The sequence below is a fragment of the Oncorhynchus clarkii genome, chromosome 8 (assembly GCF_045791955.1).
Source record: "Oncorhynchus clarkii lewisi isolate Uvic-CL-2024 chromosome 8, UVic_Ocla_1.0, whole genome shotgun sequence".
Lineage (NCBI taxonomy): Eukaryota > Metazoa > Chordata > Actinopteri > Salmoniformes > Salmonidae > Oncorhynchus > Oncorhynchus clarkii.
Genome location: NC_092154.1, coordinates 39,106,996 through 39,133,300, shown reverse-complemented (window position 1 = coordinate 39,133,300; position 26,305 = coordinate 39,106,996). Strand labels below are relative to the sequence as shown.

Sequence of the window (26,305 nt, the reverse complement as noted above, 5' to 3'; positions counted from 1 at the left end):
ATATTAGACGCTACCTTATTGTGTTATGTATTCTAAAGCCACAATCCGTGATTGGTGCAAAGATTTTGTGGACATGTACTTTTTGGATGTAATGTAAACCCATTGATTCTTGGAGAAAGTAACCCCCCCCCCCCCCCCCCCCCATGGTTACAAACGATACAAATGTAAACAACCAATTTAAAACATATGGGACAATAGCTCTATCACTTAGCATAGACTTGTTCCCAAAAATGTTAGCTAAAACTCGGCTGGGTGCTTAACATGCAGCTAAGCTAATGACAGCAATTTGGCCCAATAGTCCTTGCATCCAAAGCCTTGTTAGTGAATTTGAGGGTGGGAAGTAACATTATTCAGATCACATCTCTAAGCTTTTTGTGACAAGAAGCCATTTTGTCTTGATTTTCAAATGATGTATTTTAGGTTAAACTAATGCATTCTGAGAAATGTAGTATTGACCACATATTAAACTAAATGTAGGTGATTAATGAAATATAACAACTTAGGATAATATTTGCATACAGATTTTGTTTTTCTTGATCATTAATTTGAAGAGTTTGTCCTGAAAATTGTACAAGATGTTTATTTGTATAGACTGGACCTAATATAAAATTGAAGAGGCATTTGAATTTCAATGACTTTAAATTATATTTCCTTTAATTGAAATTGTGATTCTGATCGTTTTTACTACATCAAATTCAATTCAAATTCAATAATTGAATTGGAATTCAGGAGGCATTCTCAATTCAATTCTGAATTGAGCCCAACCCTGGTAGTTAAACTGTGAGAGATAAAGGGTCAGAGAGATTTTAAATAATAATTAGCATAATTATGAAAATGATTATTTAATAAATAATGGTTATTTATTTAACCTGGATAATTAATTGACATCATGATAATACCAACACTGATTATATTGGATTTTATTTTATTTGACATTATAAAGTATATAGGGCCACATTATTGTGCAGAACCAATTGTTTTAAGGCTTTCTGGGCTCTGTGATGAAGACATCAATGTTGAGCGTAGTTAAGGGGGCATAGGGGGATTCATATCACATCAGGGAGTCTGGAGGCAGGATGATAACAGAGAGAGAGAGATACAAGACAAGAGAGAGAAAGACCGCAGCAGGACTAAGAGAGAGAAGATAATAAAGAGAGACATAAAGTAAGTCAGAAGGAGAGAGAAAAAAAGAGCAAGCGTGTGTGTCTGTTACTCTTTTCCCTGGGGGACCGGACCTCCCCCTATCATAACCGGGGCTGGGAGGGGAGCGACCACAAACACATAATTGACCAGGAAAACGATTAAGTCATCATCTAAAGCTCCCTTGCCCGCAGGGGGCTCAAACATGTACTTAACCCCATTCACCATTTACCCTGCACTGCACCCTGCTTCTCCAGACCTCTCAGGCTACAAGAAAAGAAAAGAAAGTGGGAAAAGGAAAAAAAAGAGTGAGAGAGAGAGGGATAGAGAGAGAGATGATGAGTGCTGAGAAGGTCTGGCTATCTGATCTGTGTGGCTGCATGGATTCAATAGGACATAAACCTATTAAAGGCCTAGTGGCGCTGGAGCTGTCTTCCGTTTTGCCTCGCTACTGAAAACACATTGTCCAAACAGCCAGACAGGGAGATAAGGACCTCAGGGCCCAGCACAGTCCCCAGCCTGGACAGTCACACACACATACACACACACATGCACACGCACACATGCACGCATCCCTCAAAACCCTTTACCTCAGCCCTCAGCCCCCCAAAATCCTTTAACTTATTCCTCAGCCCTTCGCCCTCCCCTAAAAGCCTTACACCCCCCTATCCCCCTATCCCTGCCCCGCCCCTACACCAACTCCCCCACTCTCACCCTCCACCCCTCCTCTCTGCTCTTTTTGTGATTCTGTTAGAATAGGAGACAAAACGTTACTAAATGCTGAACAGCCACTCGCTGGGGTGGGAGAGCGGTTTTGACATGGAGATTAGGCTCTGGCTATTGTTCCAGAACACATTCTCATCTGATCCGGGCCGACACACACACACACATGCACACACACTAGCACAGGCTCACACGCAGAGCGACGAGACCTAAAGTGCAGGGTTAGCAGAACAGCGGGCGGGTTAGAGTTAGGAGGGGGAGGGAGAGGGGTGTAGAGAACTGCAGGGCTGGACAATAGACCAGGGCAGTATAGGAACGTGAGCTGTCAGCAAGCAAGGCTCATGACATCGAAGTGTCAAACAAACAAACTACTGACTCTTACAATTACACACACACAGGGGCTATTACTGTACACAGGCAAGAACCAACATCCACAACACAGACTCTGAGACACACACACTCATGCACATACATTTGCGAGTTCACTATCACAGATACGTCACTACTCAGACACATCACTCTCTCTTGGATGGGTTGGAGTGTGTGTGTGCGTGCGTGTGTGCATGCGTGTTTGCGTGTGCGTGTGTGTGTGATTGAGGGCTGCATACTGAGATTAAAGTCAGTGAAAGAGATGTCATCACTCACACTGGAGACCTTTAGTGTCACTTCAGCCCTCTGACTGGTAGATTTGTCACTTTGGACAGGGATGGCTTTCATTATACAGGCTAGGCTTTATACCTCAACATCTATCTGACACAAAGCATGGTTAAATCTACTGTATGGAATATCTACTGTACGCGGATGAAATGTGGTTTAATCACACGTTACATGTATACAGAGAGAGAGAAAGAGAGAGATTCAATGTGTGTCTACTAAAAGTCTTTGTTGCTACAACAAATCAGGTACCCATTCTTGTTTCATTAAGTTGCTTGTGGGGGGATAAATATCCCCTGATATCAGCTAAGGACCAGAGTGTTCAGTGGTCCATCAGTGTTCTGTCGGGGGGAACTATTTCAAAGCAACACATCACCGGGACTCCTAAATCTGAGCCAAGAGAGACATGAGATGTCCATGGTATGTTGGAGTGTGTGTGTGTGCCTGTATGTGTAGGCGTGATTAGCTAAGAGGGGAACGAGAGAGGAACGGTGAGAGCGTATTTCTCACACTCACACTCGAGAGCCTACAAAAGGTCAACCTTAAGCGTTAACTATAAAGGAACAAAACAAACACACGCTTCCCTACCATGCAACCTACATAAAACTATGCCCACAGCGCCAGAGAAGGAAAACACTCTAGTCCCAACGATTAAGCTCTTTTCAACACCGAAACAAAATCCTATTCATTTTCTGTAAGACAACAGGGACATTCACTATACATACAAAAGTATGTGGACACCACTTCAAATTAGTGGATTTTGTTTATTTCAGCAAGACCAGTTGCTGACAGGGGTATAACATTGAGCACACTGCCATGCAATCTCCAATCTCCAAACATTGGCAGTAGAAAAGCCTTACTGAAGAGGTCAATGACTTTCAACGTGGCACCATCATATGATGTCATCTTTCCAACATGTCAGTTTGTCAAATTTCTGCCCTGCTAGAGTTGCCCCGGTCAACTGTAAGTGCTGTTTTTGTGAAGTGGAAACGTCTAGGAGCCGCAACGGCTCAGTCACAAAGTGGTAGGCCACACAAGCTCACAGAATGGGATCGCCGAGTCCTGAAGCAGGTAAAAATCATTCCAAACTGCCTCTGGAAGCAACGTCAGCACAAGAACTGTTCATTAGGGTGCACAAGCCTAAGATCATCATGTGCAATGCCAAGCCTCAGCTGGAGTGGTGTAAAGCTCGCCGCCATCGGACTCAGTGAAAATGCGTTCTCTGGAGTGATGAATCACGCTTTACCATCTGGAAGTCCGATGGACAAATCTGGGTTTGGCGGATGCCAGCAGAATTTATTTTAAATTTAACCTTCATTCAACTAGGCAAGTCAGTTAAGAACAAATTCTGATTTACAAAACAGCCTACAGTGTTCAGGGGCAGAACGATAGATTTTTACCTTGTCAGCTCGGGGATTCGATACAGCAACCTTTCTGTTACTGGCCCAATGCTCTAACCACCAGGCTGCCTGACGTTCCAATGTATAGTGCCAACTCTAAAGTTTGGTGGAGAATGAATAATGGTCTGGGGCTGTTTTTCATGGTTCGGTCTAGGCTCCTTAGTTCCAGTGAAGTGAAATCTTAACGCTACAGCATACAATGACATTGTTGATCATTCTGTGCTTCCAACTTTGTGGCAACAGTTTGGGAAAGGTTGCTTCCTGTTTCAGCACGACAATGCCCCCATGCACAAAGTGAGGTCCATACAGAAACGGTTTGTCAAGATCAGAGTGGTAGAACTTGACTGGCCTGCACAGAGCCCTGACCTCAACCCCATCGAACACTTTTGGGATGAATTGGAACATTAACTGCTAGCCAGGCCTAATCGCCCAAAATCAGTGCCCGACCTCACTAATGCTGTTGTGGCTGAATGAAAGCAAGTCCCTGCAGCAGTGTTCCAACATCTTGTGAAAAGCCTTCCTAGAAGAGTGGAGGCTATTGGGACAGCAAAAGGGGGACCAACTCCATATTAATACCCATGATTTTGGAATGAGATTTTCGACCAGCAGATGTCCACATATTGTTAGTCATGTATTGTACATGTCATAATCTTATCCAGTAATATTTTAGAGAGCTGCTGAGTAAATTTAGGTCATGTTAAATCCCCATTCTGTATTATCAGTGATCGTTGTAGTATGACATTACAAATACAGCAGACTGCAAGACCTCAAAGGAGAGAGACACACCAACAAAGTGTCTCCTGCACATTGTGATGACATTGACAGTAAAGTCAAAGTCACCCAGCAGCTCTGCACTGGACAGACAAACAGGTACACTCTGCTCTGCGTCCATCTAGCTCCCTACCTTCCAAACAATGGAGAGGAGGAAGAATCCATACACATGACCTCAGACCAACAAGCTATTTGAAAAACAACAAGAGGAGCAGAAAGAGAAGCGGCCCGTCCCTCTCTGACTAAAGCCCATCCACAGTCATCAGGGCTTTCTACCGCTTCCTGTTTTTGCAGGGGTGAATTGTGGGAGATAATCTCTCGTTGTCTATTGGCTGACTCTACAAAAACCAGTCCTGAAATCCAGCGCCTGGCTTTTCGTCGTGCGGGGGGAGGATGCCACACCATCAGCGAAAAAAAGAAAAGACAAGGAATGACATGTAAAAGGAAAAACCTCCTGACCTCATCCACTCCACAGCACGACTTGTACAAATACTGAGGCCAGTGTGCCGAATACACACAAAGGCCTGACAGAAGGAGAGATAAAGAGATGAAGTGAAAGAGAAAGAGCGAGAGAGAGAGCGAGAGAGAGAGAGAGAGAGAGAGAAAACGAGAGAGAAAACGAGAGAGAGAAAACGAGAGAGGGAAAGAGGGTTGTGGGGGCAGTGAGTGTCCAAAACAAGTGCTTTCATGAAAAGAAAGAGAAAGAGAGAGAAAGAGAGAGAAAAATTTTCACAACAGCATCAGTTTGGGACATCCTTGTTTGTGTATTCAGCGTTCATTTATGACCTCAACATTTTAAAACAACACTGACATTTACTGTCTCTGACATCACATCAACTTCATATTTTCTCAAGTGACGTCTGAAATATGGAAACCAGAAACCATAACGCTAAGATTGTGTTTAGCCTATTGTTCATCCATCACACCATAACAATAACCTATGTATGACCTGTCTGGGCATTTGTCAAAACAGAGAAGCTGGTAATTGGCGATCAATACTAATGGCTAACTGAACCATGTCAAAGCACTCAAGTTAATCCATCATGGGAAGTAGTGTAAGGATAGCGTAATGCTAAACTGTTGCAGCGAAAACAACAATCACAGTATGTTTCAACTGTCGCAACATTTACCCATCAGGTCAGTAGTAAGAACGTTCTTCCACCATCCCTAGTAAACAAGCGCCAAGACGGCGCAGCATCACGCTATTGTCGGGCCAACCCACTTCCCACGCTCATTCGATTTAGTATTTGTATTTACTATGGATCTCCATTAGCTGCTGCCAACACCTCTGTTGGTATGTTTTGTGGGGTATGCATGAGTGTCTGAGCTGTGTGCTAGTCGTTTAACAAACAGCTCGGTGCTTTCAACATGTCAATACCTCTCACAAATACAAGTAGTGATGCATATTATTAATGTTTGCTCTCTGTGTACATCCAAGGCCCACCTGTGCTGCCCTGTTCAGAGCCAATTGCAATTTTACAAGTCCCTCTTTGTGGCACCTGAACACACGACTGAACAGTAGTCCAGGTGCGACAAAACTAGAGCCTGTAGGACCTGCCTTGTTGACAGTGCTGTTAAGAAGGTAGAGCAGCGCTTTATCATGGACAGACTTCTCCCCATCTTAGCTACTGTTGCATCAATATGTTTTGACCATGACAGTTCACAACCCAGGGTTACTCCAAGCAGTTTAGTCACCTCAACTTGCTCAATTTCCACATTATTCATTACAACATTTAGTTGAGGTTTAGGGTTTAGTGAATGATTTGTCCCAAATACAATGCTTTTAGTTTTTTCAATATTTAGGACAAACTTATTCCTTGCCACCCATTCTGAAACTAACTGCAGCTCTTTGTTAAGTGTTACAGTCATTTCAGTTGCTGTAGTATCTGACATGTATAGTGTTGAGTCATCTGCATACATAGACACAGCCTTTACTCAAAGCCAGTGGCATGTCGTTAGTAGATTTTAAAAAGTAAGGGGCCTAGACAGCTGCCCTGGGGAATTCCTGATTTTACCTGGATTATTTTGGAGAGTCTCCATTAAAGAACACCCTCTGTGTTCTGTTAGACAGGTAACACTTTATCCTCAATATAGCAGGAGGTGTAAAGCCATAACATCGATAATGTCAAAAGCCGCACTGAAGTCTAACAAAACAGCCCAAACAATCTTTTTATCATCCATTTCTCTCAACCAATCATCAGTAATTTGTGTAAATGCTGTGCTTGTTGAATGTCCTTCCCTATAGGCATGCTGAAAGTCTGTTGTCAATTTATTTACTGTAAAATAGCGTTGTATCTGGTCAAACACCATATTTTCCATAACTTTCCTAAGGATTGGTAATACTTCACACTTCACACACTTTGTACAGGCCTTGATCTAGAGCAGGGATGGAAGGTTGCCGACGTCGACTTTGAAATTGTAGGGGAAGGAGTATGGGTAGGTACGACGGCAGCACACACAGGTACCCCCAGCGATGAAGGTGCAGGCTCCAACGTGGCGAAACTATTCGTTGTTTGTATCGGCTCCAGGCCTCTCGTTGGGAGTGTAGGCTGCTTTGTGGCAGGCCACTGTCTTCCGCTTCCACAGTCTCGTGAAATGCGACCATCATTGATTGCAATGCTCCTCTTGCAGTGCTCCTTCCACTCCGCCATAAGATGGGAGAGGAGATGCAGAAGATATCTCCCCGGGCAACACCGGCCAATCGGATAAAGACTAACGACAAGACGGGGATGCATCCAGCATGCGCGAACGCAGTCCAGCCACTGGCGTAGAAAAGGTAAATATTCCACCCCCATTTTCTTTGTAGGCTGGCTACCTGTGTGATCAAAGAAGCCCCATCAAGCCTATAATCCTCAGCAAGCAAACAATTGCCGCATTCGAACTTTGAGTGATCCAGTTTGTCCTGAAACAAAGCGTAGTAGATACAGCTCCTACAGCACGGGAACTGTTCACTTACCCCTCCAGACAAAGAGGGCTCCATTGGAAAACTCAACTGGGACAAACTTCTTTAGCTTGCTGGCTAACGTTAGCAGCTTAGCTAGGTTGGCGGGCTCTTTCAAGCAGACATTAACCGGTCAGTTAAGCAGGGTTCTGCTATTTAAAAAAAAGCCTATACCGTAGGCTAAGGTCATCAAGGTAAAATGTTTTTTTAAAAGTCTAAGAATAATGCCGCGATCAAAACAACTGGGAACTTGTACCTTATTAGTCAAGATATTATTAGCTCTTAGAGCACATTATTATTATTATTAGCTCTTAGAGTCTAAGAATGCCACTCTCCTTGCCTTGCATCAGCTAGCCATGTCTAATTAGTTAGCCACTAGCGTCTCCAAAGATGGTGGATGAATGAAGGTGTCCCACTCATGCCGTTCACCATTGAAAATAATTGTCACAGTTCCGGTCTCGTTAAGGGGTGGCTCTCCCATAGGCACCAATCCGATTGAAGCTGGGTCTGGTCTGCTTAGTTCATTGGCTGTATATGAACTGGCAGCTCCCATTCCCATATACGGACACTAGCTTAGCTCTGCCTCCTCCATTGTCCTCCACTGTTAGCCAAGACAAAGACACTACAATCTTAATACCCTTAACTATCGGTCACAGTTTTTACCCTCCTCATGGTCCGAGGGGGACTCAACAAAAACAACAACAACAAAACTTGGCCGCATAGAGGACACCAGCACAGCTATTGTGTAGCCTTGTTGCGTTGTTCACAAGCCAACTTGTGCTTTGTTTGATCACTCCCTGGCCTTGTCCCCACATACCTCATGCTCATCCTTACCATTTCCCTCACCCACTCCCTCCTTCTCCGTTCCCACCCTTACACCTGCTCAGATAACCCCTCTTCTTTCTCTGCACTCTATTCTGTCCTCTCCCCAATGTCTATCCCTCACTTGTCCCTACCGTTCAGATAACCCCTTTTCTGCACGCTATCCCATCATGGGGCGGCGGCGTAGCCTAGTGGTTAGAGCATTGGACTAGTAACCGAAAGGTTGCAAGATCAAATCCCCTGAGCTGACAAGGTACAAATCTGTCGTTCTGCCCCTGAACAAGGTAGTTAACCCACTAGGCTGTCATTGGAAAATAAGAATTTGTTCTTAACTGATTTGCCTAGTAAAATAAAGGTTAAAAAAAATCTACCCCATGTCTATCGCTCCCTCTCAATTCCTTTGCCATGCTGTAACGTCCATGCTCCCCCGCTCCCTTCTAAATACTATTGCACCTTCCTCATCCTCTCTCTTTTGCATAAAGCCATGACTTAGTAGGGAAAAGATCCTCATACAGAAGCAATGTAAGACACACAACAGGCACTTCACATTAGTACAGCACTATGCCGGAAGAACATCTCGGGAGAAGTGAGAAGAGTAATTGCTTCACTCAACTTTTAACTGCAGTCTGAGGTAAGAGCACAGGCATAGAAAAACACAGAGAAAAAGTAAAGAAAGAAAAGTCCAGGCATGGTGATCTGTCCTTACAACTTGTCACCGGGGGCAAGGACAGTCACTTCTGCTGGAAAGACAAAGGATAGACACACAGACGATGTTGAACACACCTGCACAGTTAGATAACTATGGAGAGGAGTGCCAGCCCAGAGTATGTTTTCATGAGCTTCATGTAGCACTTATCCCTTAGGCACAGATCTAGGATCAGCTTACACTCACCAAATCCTTACCATAACCACTGGGTAAATAATTCAGTTTAGGATTTTGGGAGGGTAATCTGATTTTAGATCAGTGCCCAAGGGCAACTTCTACTTCAGAGAGCTACATTCGTCTAGGGCCTACGTCATCCTACTCCTTTTCATGATGATAGAGGTGGAAAGGTGAGAGGTAAAAGGTTGGGGTCCCGGGGTGTGGCTCACCTTGACGTCGGAGAAGAAAATCTTGAGCATGTTGGAACTGGGGTAACGGGCGTAGAAGAACATGAGCTTGGCCTTCTTCAGGTGGTTGGGGGAAAGACCCTCCTGAATCTGATCATGTCTGCCGTCAAGGAAATGTATATTTTTTTGGGGGATGGAAAATTATAATTAAAATGGCTGACCTTGCAATGCTTCTCAATGTGTAGTCATAGTTATGGTAGGGTAACTTGACCTAAAACCGCTGCTATTTCCGATGATGTGTTTTTAATATAAATAACATGTAATTAACATGCACTTAATGTACAATAATTAGTTAGTTAATTGTTTTCCTTGAAGACTATAATAGATATAGGCCAAACCAATATTATGCATTTCACATTCATTATTTTAGGATAGTGATAGCACCGGAGAAGGGTAGGGCTGATCTTGAATCAGTTGTTAGAGAGTAGTGAGTGAACCAGGGCCAAACCATTTGCTTGCGATTAGCATCTACTCTTAATCAGGTGTGAGCGTGTCACGGTAAATAAAACGTTGGCCAGCGCCACAGCTGGTGCCTTTACATAAGGAGCTAATTTCACAGTCAAAGTAAGCAAACGCCTTTCCCTCTTCCCCCCATCATACCCCCCTCCAACCTCCACCCCAAAAAAAGGAAGGGGAAAAAAATGAAATTTGCATATCACAGACAAAGAAAGCAGTTAACACTGGTTATGAGAGAGGAGGCTAATGGCTTGGCGACAAGACATGACAACCAAAGACAGGATCTACTAACTTCATGTTGGCTTCATATTAATGTAAAAATAAGGTTTTAAAGGGACAACCCTGACGAAGTCTTTAAGTGCCTTGTCTCTCTATAACAGAGCTGTAGACCTTATTCATTTAAAATACACACGTCATAGATTTTAGAGACTAAGGTTTTCCAATGGAAGTCTCAGGAGGACGCAGGGGGTGGATGGGAGGGGCACATTGAACGATAGAGTTGTTTCAACTTCATTTATACCCCCTGCTCGTCCCCCAGCCTCCAGCCTTCCTAGAGTTTGGCAGAAACCTTGGGAGGAGGAGGAAGAGGGGCTCCAAGGCAGTGAATCTCTCCAGCGATGGGCGCTGCATCCCTCGAACACATCTGTGCTGCGGACGGGCCCAAACCATTTTCATGGTGAATTAATGGCTGTATAATTCAGCTAATATCAATCTGGGGCTAAGACAATGAAAAGAGATGAGGGTAAACACGCTCTCTTGTTGAGCGGAAAGCAATCTCTAGTAACTATTATATCTTGAACCGACAAATAAAGGGCTACTCTGTAAGTCTGTAAGTAGGACAATGCCTTTTCCTTCTGGATTGTATGTTTATATAGCTACGGTTGGAACTTTTCATGGTATAATGTTTCTACACTCAATAATAGGGTGTCATGACAGTCAGTCAAGGAAGGCATCAGCTGTTTTGATGCGCGGTTCAGCTGTTTGTTCACCCGCACCCGTCCGCAATTGTTAATAACCCATCCGTAACCGCCCTACTCACTCACCTGGCCAGTTTGTTAGGTACATATACATCACCTGGAACATGAGAGCGAGTTCAGTTTACTTGAGTGGCCTGCACAGTCACCAGACCTCAACCCAATAGAGCATCTTTGGGAAAAGATAGAATGGGCTGTTCACACTATGAGTGTACCGCCAACCAATCTACAGAAACTGCGTGATGACATCGCTTCAGCATGGACCAACATTCCTGTGGAACGTTTCCGACTCCTCGTAGAATACCCAAACCCGCAAATAGGCTGATAGAAAATGCGCTGTACAGTCAGACGGTGGAACGATTTTATAACAGGAGGTGCAGGATTTATTTTTTAGCCTAATTTATATATGTTTCTGCATATAATTTTTGTTTGGGTATTTGTAAGTCAACTTGTCTTACTAGATACATACAGCTTCTCTTCTGTCATAACTGCCCTAGAAGCCCTAGAAGACTAAATAAACCCTTGCTCGATGAAATCGATGAATGAATGAATTTAATCTCTGCTTCTCTCACGCAGCAGGTGAGAAAATACAAAAAAAAAATGTAATATATTTTTTGTGCAGCATTTCAGTTTGACCTCTTTTAACAAAATTTAAAGCAGTGAAAACAACCCAACATGTTTCTAATACGATTTAAGTTTGGCTTGGATGAATATCTTATGTGGTTGAACAACTATCAGCTTCTATGATGCTGATAAATATAGCACCTTTACAGATGGTCCTTAACTGAACATTCTTTCTCTCAAGATGCTGAAAGAAAGAAATCATATTTATCAACTGCTGTTTTTCAAGTTAACATTTACATTTAGTGTATAATTTTACTGCAAGAAATGCTTAAACCTTGCAGGGGTTAATATTATACAGTAAGTGTCCAGATTTCAGTTAGGCTATTAAATGTAACCCATCTGTACAGTAAGCCTATTAAGCCTACAGTTCCCTTGTAGGCTTAATATTTCCCTTGTAGGCTGTCATATTTGAAGTCCCTGTCTTGTGACTCTCAAATAGCACCTCACACATAGCCGGCACTGCTATCATCCTCTTTTACCACTTCACAAAATCTTCCCCAAACATTACTGTTCTGGCCCTCCCTTCTCTTTATTTTCAACTCTCCATTTCACAGCTTTTCTCTTCTTGGATTCAACTTTGACATCGTCCCTTTTGCCTCATTGGATCGACGTTAACTTTTTCTGCCCAAGTTCTCAAAAGCATTTGGTGATTGGTGTGTATTTGGCATGCATACAGTTAGGCCCTAAAGCAGGGATCATCAACTAGATTCAGCCGCGGGCTGAATTTTTCTTAAGCGGATTGGACAGAACATAATTAGAAATTCTTTGTAGACTGCAAATTGACAGCATGTAGCCCAAACAGATATAATATTTGTCTAAAACATAATCATTTCAAATCACAGATTTCCAAAATAAAATCACTTTGAGCTTATTTGTTTGTGTTTTTACAGTCTTTCATGTCCAAAAATAGTGAGGGAGGGTTGGCCTATGGGGAGAACCCTAGCAGGCTAACCAACAGGCCTGGCCAAAAGAGCAGCACTCCACTCTCCACATCATCTGCTCCAAGAGCGAGGGATACCATGGCCTCTCAGAGCGAGCGAGGGATACCATGGCCTCTCAGAGCAAGTGAGGGAGCGAGGGATACCATGGCCTCTCAGAGCGAGCGAGGGATACCATGGCCTCTCAGAGGGAGCGAGGGATACCATGGCCTCTCAGAGGGAGCGAGGGAGCGAGGGAGAGATTTGAAATGTGTTTATTCCTGTGGAACTTTTGCGAGTGTAATGTTTACTGGGAATGTTTTATTGTTTTTTTTCTTCACTTTTGTTTATTATCTATTTCACTTGCTTTGGCAATGTAAACATATGTTTCCAATGCCAATAAGTCCCCTTAAATTGAAAATTGAATTGAGAGAGAGGGAAGCAAGACAGAAGAGAAAGAGGAATGGACAGAGTGGGAGAGGGTTGTTCTCTTCAAGTCTGGCAAGATGACTTGCTGCTGTAAAGACACAATCATGTTAGTCTCATAAGACTGGGCTTTCTCAATGAGACTACTACGCTCTCGCTTCTAAATCAAAATTAATTCAAAACTAATGACAATCACATCATTACATAGATTACATTTATATATATAAATAAATTGAAGTTGCAAAAAAACACAGGATCCTCTCCCTACGCTTCAATATCAAGCAACAGTGAATTTTGATGAATTAATATCTCTAACAGCTTGCAAATGTAATAGTGATTGGACTTGGGGTGACACACGGCTATTATTTAGCCATGTTGGTGCCCTTGTACCAGCAAGGTTAGTGGCATCTGAGCACATCTGACAAGATATCATCATTCTCCACAGCTCTTCCCAAGTCAAGAGAGAAAATAGCTGCTCCACTTGCTCATTTCAGGTGTAAGGCCAATATACAATGAGGAAACTGATGGAAGCCATCTGCTGCGCGACGCTCCGGAACGCCGATGAACTTCAACACAAAATGTCTGACAATCTGTTGTCTTTAGTTATTGTAGACGTGAAATTAACATGTGGCGGAAATTTTAAAAACCTGTAACACATGGCCGTGTTGTTCTAACTATTCTTCCCATTAAAGGGAGTACATCTGTTAATGCCCCAAAATTATATGCCACATTAGAGATAAAAGCATCTGGCATATATGTACAGTTGAAGTCGGAAGTTTACGTACACCTTAGCCAAATACATTTAAACTCAGTTTTTTACAATTCCTGCCATTTAATCCTAGTAGAAATTCCCTGTCTTAGGTCAGTTAGGATCACGATGTCATTTTAAGAATGTGAAATGTCAGAATAATAGAAGAGAGAATGATTTATTTCAGCTTTTACTTCTTTCATCGCATTCCCAGTGGGTCAGAAGTTTACATACACTCAATTAGTATTTGGTAGCATTGCCTTTAAAATTGTTTAACTTGGGTCAAACGTTTAGGGTAGCCTTCCACAAGCTGTCCTTGTTGTCCTTAAGCCATTTTGCCACAACTTTAGAAGTATGCTTGGGGTTATTGTCCATTTGGAAGACCCATTTGCCACCAAGCTTTAACTTCCTGACAGATGTCTTGAGATGTTGCTTTAATATATCCACATAATTTTACTTCCTCATGATGTCATCTATTTTGCAAAGTGCACCAGCCCCAACTGCAGCAAAGCACCCCCACAACATGATGGTGCCACCCCCGTGCGTCACGGTTGGTATGATGTTCTTCGGCTTGCAAGCATCCCCCTTTTTCCTCCAAACATAACAATGGTCATTATGGCCAAACAGTTCTATTTTTGTTTCATCAGACCAGAGGACATTTCTCCATGAAGTACGATCTTTGTCCCCATGTGCAGTTGTAAACCGTAGTCTAGCTTTTTTTATGGCGGTTTTGGAACAGTGGCTTCTTCCTTGCTGAGGGGCCTTTCAGGTTATGTCGATATAGGAATCATTTTACTGTGGATATAGAAACGTTTGTACCCGTTTCCTCCAGCAACTTCACAAGGTCCTTTACTGTTGTTCTGGGATTGATTTGCACTTTTCGCACCAAAGTAAGTTCATCTCTAGAGACAGACTGCGTCTCCTTCCTGAGCGGTATGACGGCTGCGTGGTCCTATGGTATTTATACTTGCATACTATTGTTTGTACAGATGAATGTGGCTCCTTCAGGCGTTTGGAAATTACTCCCAAGGATGAACCAGACTTGTGGAGGTCTACACTTTCTTTTCTGAGGTCTGGTTGATTTCTTATGATTTCCCCATGATGTCAAGCAAGGAGGTACTGACTTTGAAGGTATGTCTTGAAATATATCCACAGGTACACCTCCAATTGACTCAAATGATGTCAATTAGCCTATCAGAAGCTTCTAAAGCCATGACATCATTTTGTGAAATTTTCTGTTTACAGGCACAGTCAACTTAGTGTATGTAAACTACTGACCCACTGGCATTGTGACACATTGAAATATAAGTGAAATAATCTGTCTGTAAACAATTGTTGGAAAAATGACTTGTGTCATGCACAAAGTAGATGTCCTAACCGACTTGCCAAAACTATAGTTTGTTAACAAGAAATTTGGGGAGTGGTTTTAATGACTCCATCCTAAGTGTATGTACACTTCCGACATCAATTTTAGTTATTGTTTTACTCTCTCTCTCTCCCTCTCTCTCCCTCTCCCTCTCCCTCTCCCCCTCTCTCTCTTTTCATCCTCCCATCGGGAGAAACAGTGTAGCAGAGGATATTATGGATCTCTGGGAAGTGCTCCTCCCCTTTTGGTCAGAAGACAAATGAAGACAATCACTGTTATGAAAGAAAAGCAGTTCGCTGCGTACACCTGTTAATGTCCATTTCAAAGAAAAGAAAGGGAGGAGCGGTAGAGAAAGACACCTTTTTAAAAGTATTTGGGTGCCAAGCAACTGCTGAAAGCTCCCCGGGCTGTTGACAGATATTTATGAAACGAGAAAGAAATAGAAAAGAAACAACAACGATTGTTTGTTTTTACAATGGGGGATGATAAGACACAGGTGGCCATAAATAAACATCTTTACTGAGTCCTCAGGCGAACCCTATCTACCATATACACACACACACACACACACACACAAAGGCCGAGCCCTGAGGTGATCATAACACAGGCATAGATCAGCACTAACATACAGTAGCCATACAGTAGCATCCATGTTAGATGCTTTCGTCAATGTCTAACTTTTAGACACAGTCAAGTAAAAAAAAAAAAACATGCTCTCTGTCGAATCTCAGCCAAAACATGTCCAAGCCTGTTAGACCATAGATACACTGAGTGTACAAAGCATTAAGGGCACCAGCTCTTTCCATGACATAGACTGACCAGGTGAATCCAGGTGAAAGCAATGATAACTTATTGATGTCACTTGTTAAATCCACTTCAATCAGTGTAGATTAATGGGAGGAGACAGGTTAAAGAAGGTATTTTAAGCCTTGAGACATTGTGTATGTGTGCCATCGGAAGCATTGGAGTCAACATGGGCCAGCATCCCTGTGGAACACTTTCAGCAACTTGTGGAGTCCATGCCTGACAAATTGAGGCGGTTCTGAGAGCAAAAGGGGGGCTTGCAACTCAATATCAGGAAGGTGATCTTAATGTTTTGTACACTCAGTGTACACTGTACATGTGTGTCGTGTGTGTCATTGATATAACATTTTCAGTGACAGTGATCACGCAAAATAACTGCTACGGAGGCTTCATGAGTGAAAGGTCTTTGCAAAGACAGGTCTGAATGGTAGAGGGATAGGGAGGTAGCCTATATAGGAGAACAGGGCAAACTGAACGGATCAGTTGAGGCTATTAGGCCCAGTCCCAGTTGGTTGACTGTGATCCTCCCATAGGTACCTTACCTCTTTATCTGCAGCCCATGATTGAGGTACACAGGGATTAAACTATCAGTACAGAGAGCCATTGTGCTCAACTTCAGCTTTCTATAGCGTTTGTCTCTTTCAGTCATGTTTCAAATGGGAATCAGGGCTATAAATGTCGTGGAGACATTATCTGACCAATGGTAGAGTGACTAGAGTGCTTTCAACCAATTAGTAGAGCAAAAGGTATATAATCAAATTAAAAAAGGGATGTTTTAGAGAGAACTGAAAATAAAATAAATGTGCTGATGTAGCAATAATATGCAATAGTCATCATAACAATATATTAAACTATCTAAGATGAACAACCAGCCCTTCTATAGCATCTCTAACTCTCTCTCCCTTCCTCCCCACCTCCCTCCCTCTCTCTGTGTGGTGAAGGATACGGTGCTGCCTGAGTATGGTGAGATGTCGTTCATGTCGCTCATGTCTCCACACTCTGACTTGATGAGGGACAGGGAGAGCCCCTCTGCAGTGCTCCCAGGGTTGGTCGGAGAGAAAGACCGGTGGTGGTGCCCCACATGATGCCCTGATGACATTTTGGTCCGCAGGCTGGTGGTCTCCCTGGACAGGTCCATGGAGTCTGGGGAGGAACGGTCCTTCCCTGGGTAACCGCCGGAGGGTGGGCCCAGAGGGCTCTGGAAGGGGTAACCCATGAGAGGAAGGGGAAAGGGGTGGCGGAAAGAAGGGGGGCTGAAGCCCATGGAGGTAGAGAGGGAGGAGGGGTGCAGGGAGGGGTGGTGATGGCCCCCGTGGGTGCCCACGGCTGAGGATTGGTGATGGTGCTCCGTCTGCGTCTTCCTCACCACCAGGGGAAGCGCCTCTGTCTGGTCGTTGGCGCCGGGCACAGGTATGCTGCCGAACGAATCCAGGGGATTGGGAATGACGACGTCGCCAAAGCACTGCAGGCGCTGGTTGGCTGTGTGGAAGTTGGGGCCCTTGACATTGACACCAAACCTCTCTGGGGGCATGGGGAGGGGAGGGAAGACTTGGGATGGTGTGGGGCGAGGGGGCTTGGCAAACACCTTGACCACTGTGTCCACCACCTGGTTCATTGCCGAGTTGAGCTCCTGTTTCAACGTCTCAGCCAGCAGCTTGCCCTCTGCATGGTGCATGGAGGAGGAGGGGCCCTGACCAGGACCTTTCCCCCAGACCAGCCCCTCTCTCCTGAGCTTGTCCCCCTCAGCCAGCAGGGCCTGCTCCTGGAGCAACGCCCTTGCTCGGTCCAGGAAGTGTCCCGGATCCAGGTCTGACATCTCATTGTCGGAACGGTCTGTCCGGTCATCTCCTCCAGCATCAGACCTCCCAGCGCTGTCCTCAGACATGTTGCCTAGGTCATGGGCCAGGTCATGCTCCGAGTCGTCGGTGGAGTCATAGATCTGGAAGAACTTCTCCTGCAGCTGGCGCAGCTGCTTCTGCATGTCCTCCAGCTGCAGCTTCAGTTGTCTGCGCTCCTCATGCTTCTGCTCTTTACGCTGGCACACCAGCTGGGTGAAGCTCTGTTGCTGCTGCTGGGGCAGGCGCTGTTTCCTTTTGTTCTCCCGGCTGCACACCTCTCCCCTGGGGCTGGGCGGCTGTGGGGGGCAGTTCATCTCCATTTCTCTGTCCCTGTCACCGTCCATCTCTCGCTCTCTCTCCCGTCCACATTGTTCCAGTTCGTGGTCCCGCTCTCCGAGGTGGCGTGTGGGCACCACCACCCCGGGTGAGTGGCTCATGCCCCGGATGATGTTCTCCACTCGGGCACGCTTGGCCCGGAGGTGCTCGTCGTTGAGGCGCTCTAGGTCAAAGGCGCCCAGAGCCGGGGGATGGCCAAAAGGGGAAAGGCACTCCTGGGGGCTGTCCTGGGACGAATTACTGCAGGCGTCCTCCTGGGGGGCTTCGGAACCCCCACTGGAGAGGCCCGACCTGGGGAACCCCCCATCCTCTCTATCTCCTCTCTCTCCTCTTCCGTTCTTGGCCATGTTGCTCTTGAGGAGCTGGGAGATGATAGTGGCGCCTGGGAAGGCGTCTTCATACGAGTTGGCTCTCTTCAGGAGCTTCCGGAGCACGTTGGACTTGGACTCGCTGTTAGTTGCTGTGACGACCCCGGCATGGCCGTGCGGCTGCACCATGGAGCAGTCCATGGAGTCTGCATCGGAGCCATGGTGGTGGGAGTTGAGAGAGTTCATAGCACCGAAGATTGCAGCTTTGGCATGGGCGATGTCGGCGCTTGTTGTGGCTGCTGCTGCTGCGTTGGCAGTGTTGCTGCCCACAGTCCTCTTCACCCCGATGTCCACTCGTCTTCTCTTGGTCTGTCTGCTCAGGAAGGAGTCGCTGTCATGGTCCGGCATCACGGTCTGCTGCTATTGGGCCATATCCCACAAAGCCACTCCTCTAGCACCACTGCTGAATGACACCTGTAGAATGAAAACATAAAGGAAACATGGTCATAACACTGTCATGGCCGATATATTTACACCTGTTGTGACATATATTGTGTTATTTTATGGCTGGTTATGACAACAACATAAGAGTGTCAAAAGCCATATTTATTCTAATGTGTTTTCCCCTGTCAAGAAGTTTTCCTTCGTTTAAAAAAGGATTTCTTAAGTCCTTTGTTGTTGTTATGAATTCTTCACAGACATGTTTTTTTTTCTCATTATATTTCAAATAAAATACAATACAATTCATGACACCGCATGAAGAATTATGACCATCCTGTGTCACTTTACTTGGACTAAGAAAATACACTTTGTGGCACTGTCAAGAAGCATTATGAACATCATAATCATATGAACCAGATAGGCCTATCGTGTACATGCCCCTTGTGTCAAGTCATCAGACAAAAATAGGGTGTCTTGTCCTGCTTCTGAAACCATGGTATAGGGTGCCATTTCACACGCACCCTACATTTTCTCTGTCTGTCCCTTGTTCCACACTGCCTGCCTGCGCAACACCGAACCAGTTCCCACGCAACACAAAGCTTCATAAAATGATGATAATTACTTAAGCACTTTTCCTCATTTCCATGTTTGTGCGGCTTCAAGCCGGTACAGAAAACCATTAAGTCAAAAAGACTAAGTCTAGACTAAGACTAGTCAAAAGGCTGAGATTGTATTAAGAATACCACAAAGACACAGTAAACTCAGCGGAACTCCTTTCTGACTTAATTACAATCTCCAAAAGTCATCTGTAGGTCATTTACATTTTAGGTTACATTTTAGTCATTTAGATTAGAAGTTGCCCATACCCAAAGCAATTCATTACGTGCATGTGGGGTTGTTCAATTTGATTTCAATCACATTTTGACCACAACCCTTTTGATTTAAACAAAACTTTCTATACATATTTGCCGATGGTAGAAAGTTACTTTTGGACTTGAATGTCAAAAATATTTGGAGATAGAGGTGCTCAAAGTTGAACCATTTTACACATCCAATCCTATGATGAGACATCCATTCCTTCATCACTTGAAAATATAAACAGTTGAATTTTATGTAATATTTTATAAATGTTACAAACATGGTTGTTTTGTTTTGTAATTTCTTGAAAAAAAATTTTTTTATACAAAATATGTACCTTTTTTTTACGTTTAAAGTCAATTATCTAGAAATGCATGGAGTCAAGAATCTTTTCCACTTTCCCATGTTGTAGATTAGACATGATTTTACATCATCTTTGGTGTTAGTGTTGTGCCTGCAATCGTTTGAGACACAGAATACTCTTGAGTTCAGGGTGGGTATAATTTCAGTCATAGAAATAGAATTCATAGAATGGACATATACAGTGGGGCAAAAAATAATTTATTCAGCCACCAATTGTGCAAGTTCTCCAACTTAAAAAGATGATAGAGGCCTGTAAAAAATCCAGAAAATCACATTGTAGGATTTTTAATGAATTTATTTGCAAATTATGGTGGAAAATAAGTATTTGGTCAATAACAAAAGTTTATCTCAATACCTTGTTATATACCCTTTGTTTGCAATGACAGAGGTCAAACGTTTTCTGTAAGTCTTCACAAGGTTTTCACACACTGTTGCTGGTATTTTGGCCCATTCCTCCATGCAGATCTCCTCTAGAGCAGTGATGTTTTGTGGCTGTTGCTGGGCAACACAGACTTTCAACTCCCTCCAAAGATTTTCTACGGGGTTGAGATCTGGAGACTGGCTAGGCCACTCCAGGACCTTGAAATGCTTCTTACGAAGCCACTCCTTCATTGCCCGGGCGGTGTGTTTGGGATCATTGACATGCTGAAAGACCCTGCCACGTTTCATCTTCAATGCCCTTGCTGATGGAAGGAGGTTTTCACTCAAAATCTCACGATACATGGCCCCATTCATTCTTTCCTTTACACGGATCAGTCGTCCTGGTCCCTTTGCAGAAAAACAGCCCCAAAGCATGATGTTTCCACCCCCATGCTTCACAGTAGGTATGGTGTTCTTTGGATGCAACTCAGCATTCTTTGTCCTCCAAACACGACGAGTTACGTTTTTACCAAAAAGTTATATTTTGGTTTCATCTGACCATATGACGTTCTCCCAATCTTCTTCTGGATCATCCAAATACTCTCTAGCAAACTTCAGATGGGCATGGACATATACTGGCTTAAGCAGTGGGACAAGTCTGGCACTGCAGGATTTGAGTCCCTGGCGGCGTAGTGTGTTACTGATGGTAGGCTTTGTTACTTTGGTCCCAGCTCTCTGCAGGTCATTCACTAGGTCCCCCGTGTGGTTCTGGGATTTTTGCTTACCATTCTTGTGATCATTTTGACTCCACGGGGTGAGATCTTGCGTGGAGCCCCAGATCGAGGGAGATTATCAGTGGTCTTGTATGTCTTCCATTTCCTAATATTTGCTCCCACAGTTGATTTCTTCAAACCAAGCTGCTTACCTATTGCAGATTCAGTCTTCCCAGCCTGGTGCAGGTCTACAATTTTGTTTCTGGTGTCCTTTGACAGCTCTTTGGTCTTGGCCATAGTGGAGTTTGGAGTGTGACTGTTTGAGGTTGTGGACAGGTGTCTTTTATACTGATAACAAGTTCAAACAGGTGCCATTAATACAGGTAACGAGTGGAGGACAGAGGAGCCTCTTAAATAAGAAGTTACAGGTCTGTGACAGCCAGAAATCTTGCTTGTTTGTAGGTGACCAAATACTTATTTTCCACCATAATTTGCAAAAAAATTCATTAAAATTCCTACAATGTGATTTTCTGGATTTTTTTTCTAATTTTGTCTGTCATAGTTGAAGTGTACCTATGATGAAAATTACAGGCCTCTCTCATCTTTTTAAGTGGGAGAACTTGCACAATTGGTGGCTGAATAAATACTTTTTTGCCCCATTGTATATCCTTTTGGATCACTGGAATTTAGCTGGTACATCTTTTACATTTAAATTGAATTGAAATTTGAACTTCCAGTTACAACCACAAAGATGGCCGCTGGTCCACCCAATGTTGAATGTCAACTTAAATGGGGATGTCTATTTTATTATCTATATTTATATGATTTCAATAGGTTGTCCATGGAACATTGACAGTGTAATTTAAAATAACTGATATTCCCATTAAAGTCAACATTCTCTGATGTGTGGACCAACCATCTTTGTGCTACCAAATTTTGAAAGTTTAAGACATGCTGTCTCTCAACCTATGGTGGGCACAACACAAACACCTCAGATGATGTTTAACGTATAATTTTTTTGATAATTTATGTTTAAAGTAAAAAAAACAAGAAATTATAAAATAGTTTGGCAACCCTGTTTGTAAGCTTTTAAATTATATAAAACTCAACCATTTATATTTTATAGTGATGAAGACATGGATGTCTCAGGGTAGGGTTGGGCACCGCTATCTCCTAAATGTTTTGGCATTCAGGTCCAAGAAGTTACTTTCTGACCCCTTCTACACTGAGCAAATATGTATAGAAAGTTTTGTTCAAATCAAAAGGGAGCGGTCAAAAAGTGACTGAAATCAAATTGAATGACCAGAAAGTACAGGAAGTGTATTCATCCAAACCACATATCACACCCATTTAAAGTGTTATAATAACAAGTGCCTCAAACAATAAAACCTATTTGCAGATTGCTTCTTATATTTTACTGACTGAATGCGCACTGATTGAAGAAGCAACTTAGAGCACTATGACAAATATTTTGTCACCATCCAGACGGAATCAGACCCCGTTGTAAGCATCGGCTGACGACTACGCATGTCATCATCAGAGGTGTAGGACTTTTATTCAGTGTATTTACAGAATGAATTAACATTCGCTGGCAATAGAGAAAAAATTCAAACTTTTATGTAAAATTTAAGAATTCTTTTGTTACATTATTTAATATTCCTTAATTCCTCCTTCCAAATCTCAACTATTGTCTATCTGTGCAGACAATACTGTGTAAGATAACAAGACTTCATCCTGGCGAGTCGTTTTACTCAAAGCCTGATCCTTTAAAGACCACTAAAGCCCTGCTAAGCAGAACAGCGGTGAGACAATCTAATAGGAAATCTATATTAATAACATATATGTATAGGGTGAATAGGGTTTTCTACGCTCGACAATTGTGTGAGTTCTTACTGGAGAACCAAAGTAGAGTACATTCATTTAAATCTGTCAAACACTATTTAGGATTTTAGTGCAATAAAACGGACAATGCAAATAGACTGTCAAAGACATTTTGAACTGACAAAATATAGATCTATATAGGCATATCTAAATGTTCATCAACAGCTCATATTGTTACTGATCAGTGTTTTCACTCATTTGTCAAGACATATTTTGAGGGAGAATGTAATTTTTAAAAACAAATGTTTAGATCTCTGCTCAAACCACTCAGTCGGATATAAAAATGGGGCCAGTGTAAAAGTATTTATAATCTGAGCCCATTCCGTCTATAAAGTAACCCCCGTCACTTAGTTGAACTGGGAGTAAAAATCACCTATAGGATATATGTCAACGTAATTGATGCCATAAGTAACCATGCATAACAAGCATCATTTTCTCTTCTAATAAACACAAACTCACATTCTCTCACTCTCCCCCCTCTCTCTCGCTCTCTCTCTCTCACACACACACACACACACACACACACACACACACACACACACACACACACACACACACACACACACACACACACACAAACACAAACACACACACCATTTTAGATGGAAACTGTTTGAGATAGGCGTATTACTGTATTATTAAGCAATACAAGAGCAACATGCGGTAAGATGTACACTATTTATCACATTATTGGTGTAACTAAATGAAGAAGAAACAAGGTTGGGGAAGCTTGACAGATTTGTTTTATCTCATTACAGAAACAAAGTCTGGCAAAACAAAATTAAATATATTACAGACTAAACAAATGTCGGTCTATTATTAAAATGATTAAAAGCATGTCTGTGTCTAGTTATGACAAATGGCTCTGGCTCAACTCTTTCCATCCACCCATCTCCAGAAGTTCAAACGAGGGTGAAATATCTCCAAGAAAACTTTGACTTGGGTGCCACAAGAGCTTAACAATGGGCCAGGTCATTATCGCACTGAAAATAAAGCCGCTAGCATCTGTCGTTTCCGATGGCACACGTGCCACCCCCATTGCCCATGCGCAGTCTATTGGAATACCTTTCAACAATTTCAAGGAAATATGAGCGCATTTGAACAATGAGCTACGCTCATCTCTCCCCCCTCGCTCATTTTGAGTTTGAGTTTGAGTTTATTTTAATTTTTACAGGGACAGTGCACATTAATCAACGTTTCAGTAAAAGTGCCGGTTTCAGCCAGCCGGCTAATTTTCAACCACAGTGCCTGGGCAGGTTATTAAAAACAATTACAATAATAATACAGACCATCAATGAGCAGTGAGCACACGCAGGGCAACATTGGACAAGCAAGACGTAGCATGCAGACAGACCAACATAGCACAAAAAGCAACAAGAAAAAATCCATAAAAGCAACAAAGTGTTTCCACACCTCACAAGCTACAGACAACAGACAACATGGAAAGCGGCAATAGACAACTAGGGATTATGTTCACAAGTCTGATTGGCCTTTAGTCATGTCTTCATGTTTTTTTTGTGAAAGTGTGATAGGTGATGCAGTTGTGTGTGTTTCCAGGATCTTTACAGCTCTGAGAGAGAGAGAGAACAGGGCACCATGAAGGTTAAAAAAAGTTCATAACCCTTCGGATTTGTAACATGGCAAAGTAACTATTCAAGCAAGTCTGACTTTTTTAACCTTTATTTAACTAGGAGTTAAGAACACATTCTTATTTACAATGACGACCGACCTCGGCCAAACCCAGACGACGCTGGGCCAATTGGGTGCCACCCTATGGGACTCCCAATCATGTCAATTACATTTCTATTCCACGTTGGTTCAACATAATTTAATTGAAATGACGTGGAAACAACATTGATTCAACCAGTATGTGCCCAGAGGGATAGGCCGCAGATTTAGTCAGATTTGACTTCTCTTAGCAGTTTGGGAGAATTTAGGCAGCAGAGCAGAAGGTTAGGAGAATTAAGGTCAGGAAAAGGGTTAGGGTTAGCTAAAATTGAAAATAATTATAATAATAATAAAGACATTTGACAAAAGCTGTTTCCTTCTAGCCATGACCAGGCTGTGTGCATCTGTGCCAAATATCCCTGTTGTCTCCATAATGTGCACTTTGGACGCTTTTTCCCTCATCAACATTTGCTCGTTCTTGGCACTATCACCACAATAATTATTCCAGGGAAACAGTTAAACCACTACTAGACTGACACATTCAAAGAGTAGAACCCATTTATCTGATATGATATATATCTGATATTAATAGTGATAAAACCAAGCTTGTTAAAATCGAAACGACTCACAAGCGTAATACACTGAGTGAATAAGACTACACACAACAAAGACCATATACGAGACTTGAAGGTGTAGCCCACACAGAATCAAAGATAACAGACTTCAGCCTTTGATCAAATCAAACCAAGTCAGACAGCCTTGAAAGTCTTTAGCCTATATGCTAAAAAAAACATTTATTCACAAATAACACATTTTAAAAGACAGTACCTTACTTTTAAAAGTGAGAAATAATCTGTCTGTGATTTACAAGGAGAAAAGTATTCTGCACATCATAACAATGAAGCAACTTAGTCACACTTTAGGTTAAAGAAAACAATTCAGCCTAATAATATCGTCAAAGACAGCTAATGTTGTCTTTCATTAGAATAAATTCTGCTGTTTATCTTTTGATTTGTTTTTGTTTTTCTGCCCACCAAACGCACGCGACGCAAAAGAACAAGAGGGAGGTATCTGAGGACAAGGTTACTTACCCGCAGATGAAGGGAAAGGCCTTTTTTTTACTGCTGAAAAAAAGAATACGGACTATGGAAGCTTCGCCGCGAAACGTTCAATATTATAATTTCTCAGGGAAGGAAGAGTATGAGTAAAGTGAGTGATGAGCGCGACCGTAGGACATAAAAATAGACATACAAGAGCTATTTTGCTCCACTCTCTGTCATCTTCTCTCGAGGGGTGAACGACTGGTGATGATGTCGTAGCAGCTTGACCGAGGCGCACGCGATGCAGAGCTTCGACGCTCGAGCTCTCCTCCACCAACAAGATTCACTTTAAGACACAGCTGAAGGAAACAGGAAGACGGCGCGTCATACGCTTGGTGATGTAACGGATCGCACCTACCAATAAGAACCGTCCGTCGTGTACGGAGGAGTACAATGCACTGAACTTGACCGAGGAACGGGACTTCAACAGACAAAAAAAGTATCTTATTTTGTTTACAAATAAAGGATTTAATATGTAAGAAAACCTAATTGAGAAGTAGCTTATGGCATTACAATACTAGTAATAGGCCTAATGTTTGCATGAACATTCATTTTATGGACAT

The 26,305-nt window shown here is 42.9% G+C and overlaps 1 protein-coding gene across 1 annotated transcript in view; it reads right to left on the bottom strand.

The window, feature by feature from the left end:
- Positions 1 to 26,124, bottom strand: part of LOC139415374 (prospero homeobox protein 1-like) — a 49,867-nt gene extending 23,743 nt beyond the window's left edge. The window contains exons 1-3 of the mRNA XM_071163476.1: positions 25,734 to 26,124; positions 16,823 to 18,832; positions 9,544 to 9,651 (exon numbers count right to left, since the gene is read on the bottom strand). Of these exons, the coding sequence (XP_071019577.1) occupies positions 9,544 to 9,651; positions 16,823 to 18,766 (2,052 nt within the window). The 5' untranslated portion in view covers positions 18,767 to 18,832; positions 25,734 to 26,124. The remainder of the gene's footprint in view (positions 1 to 9,543; positions 9,652 to 16,822; positions 18,833 to 25,733) is intronic.
- Between the last annotated feature and the right edge of the window lie 181 nt (positions 26,125 to 26,305).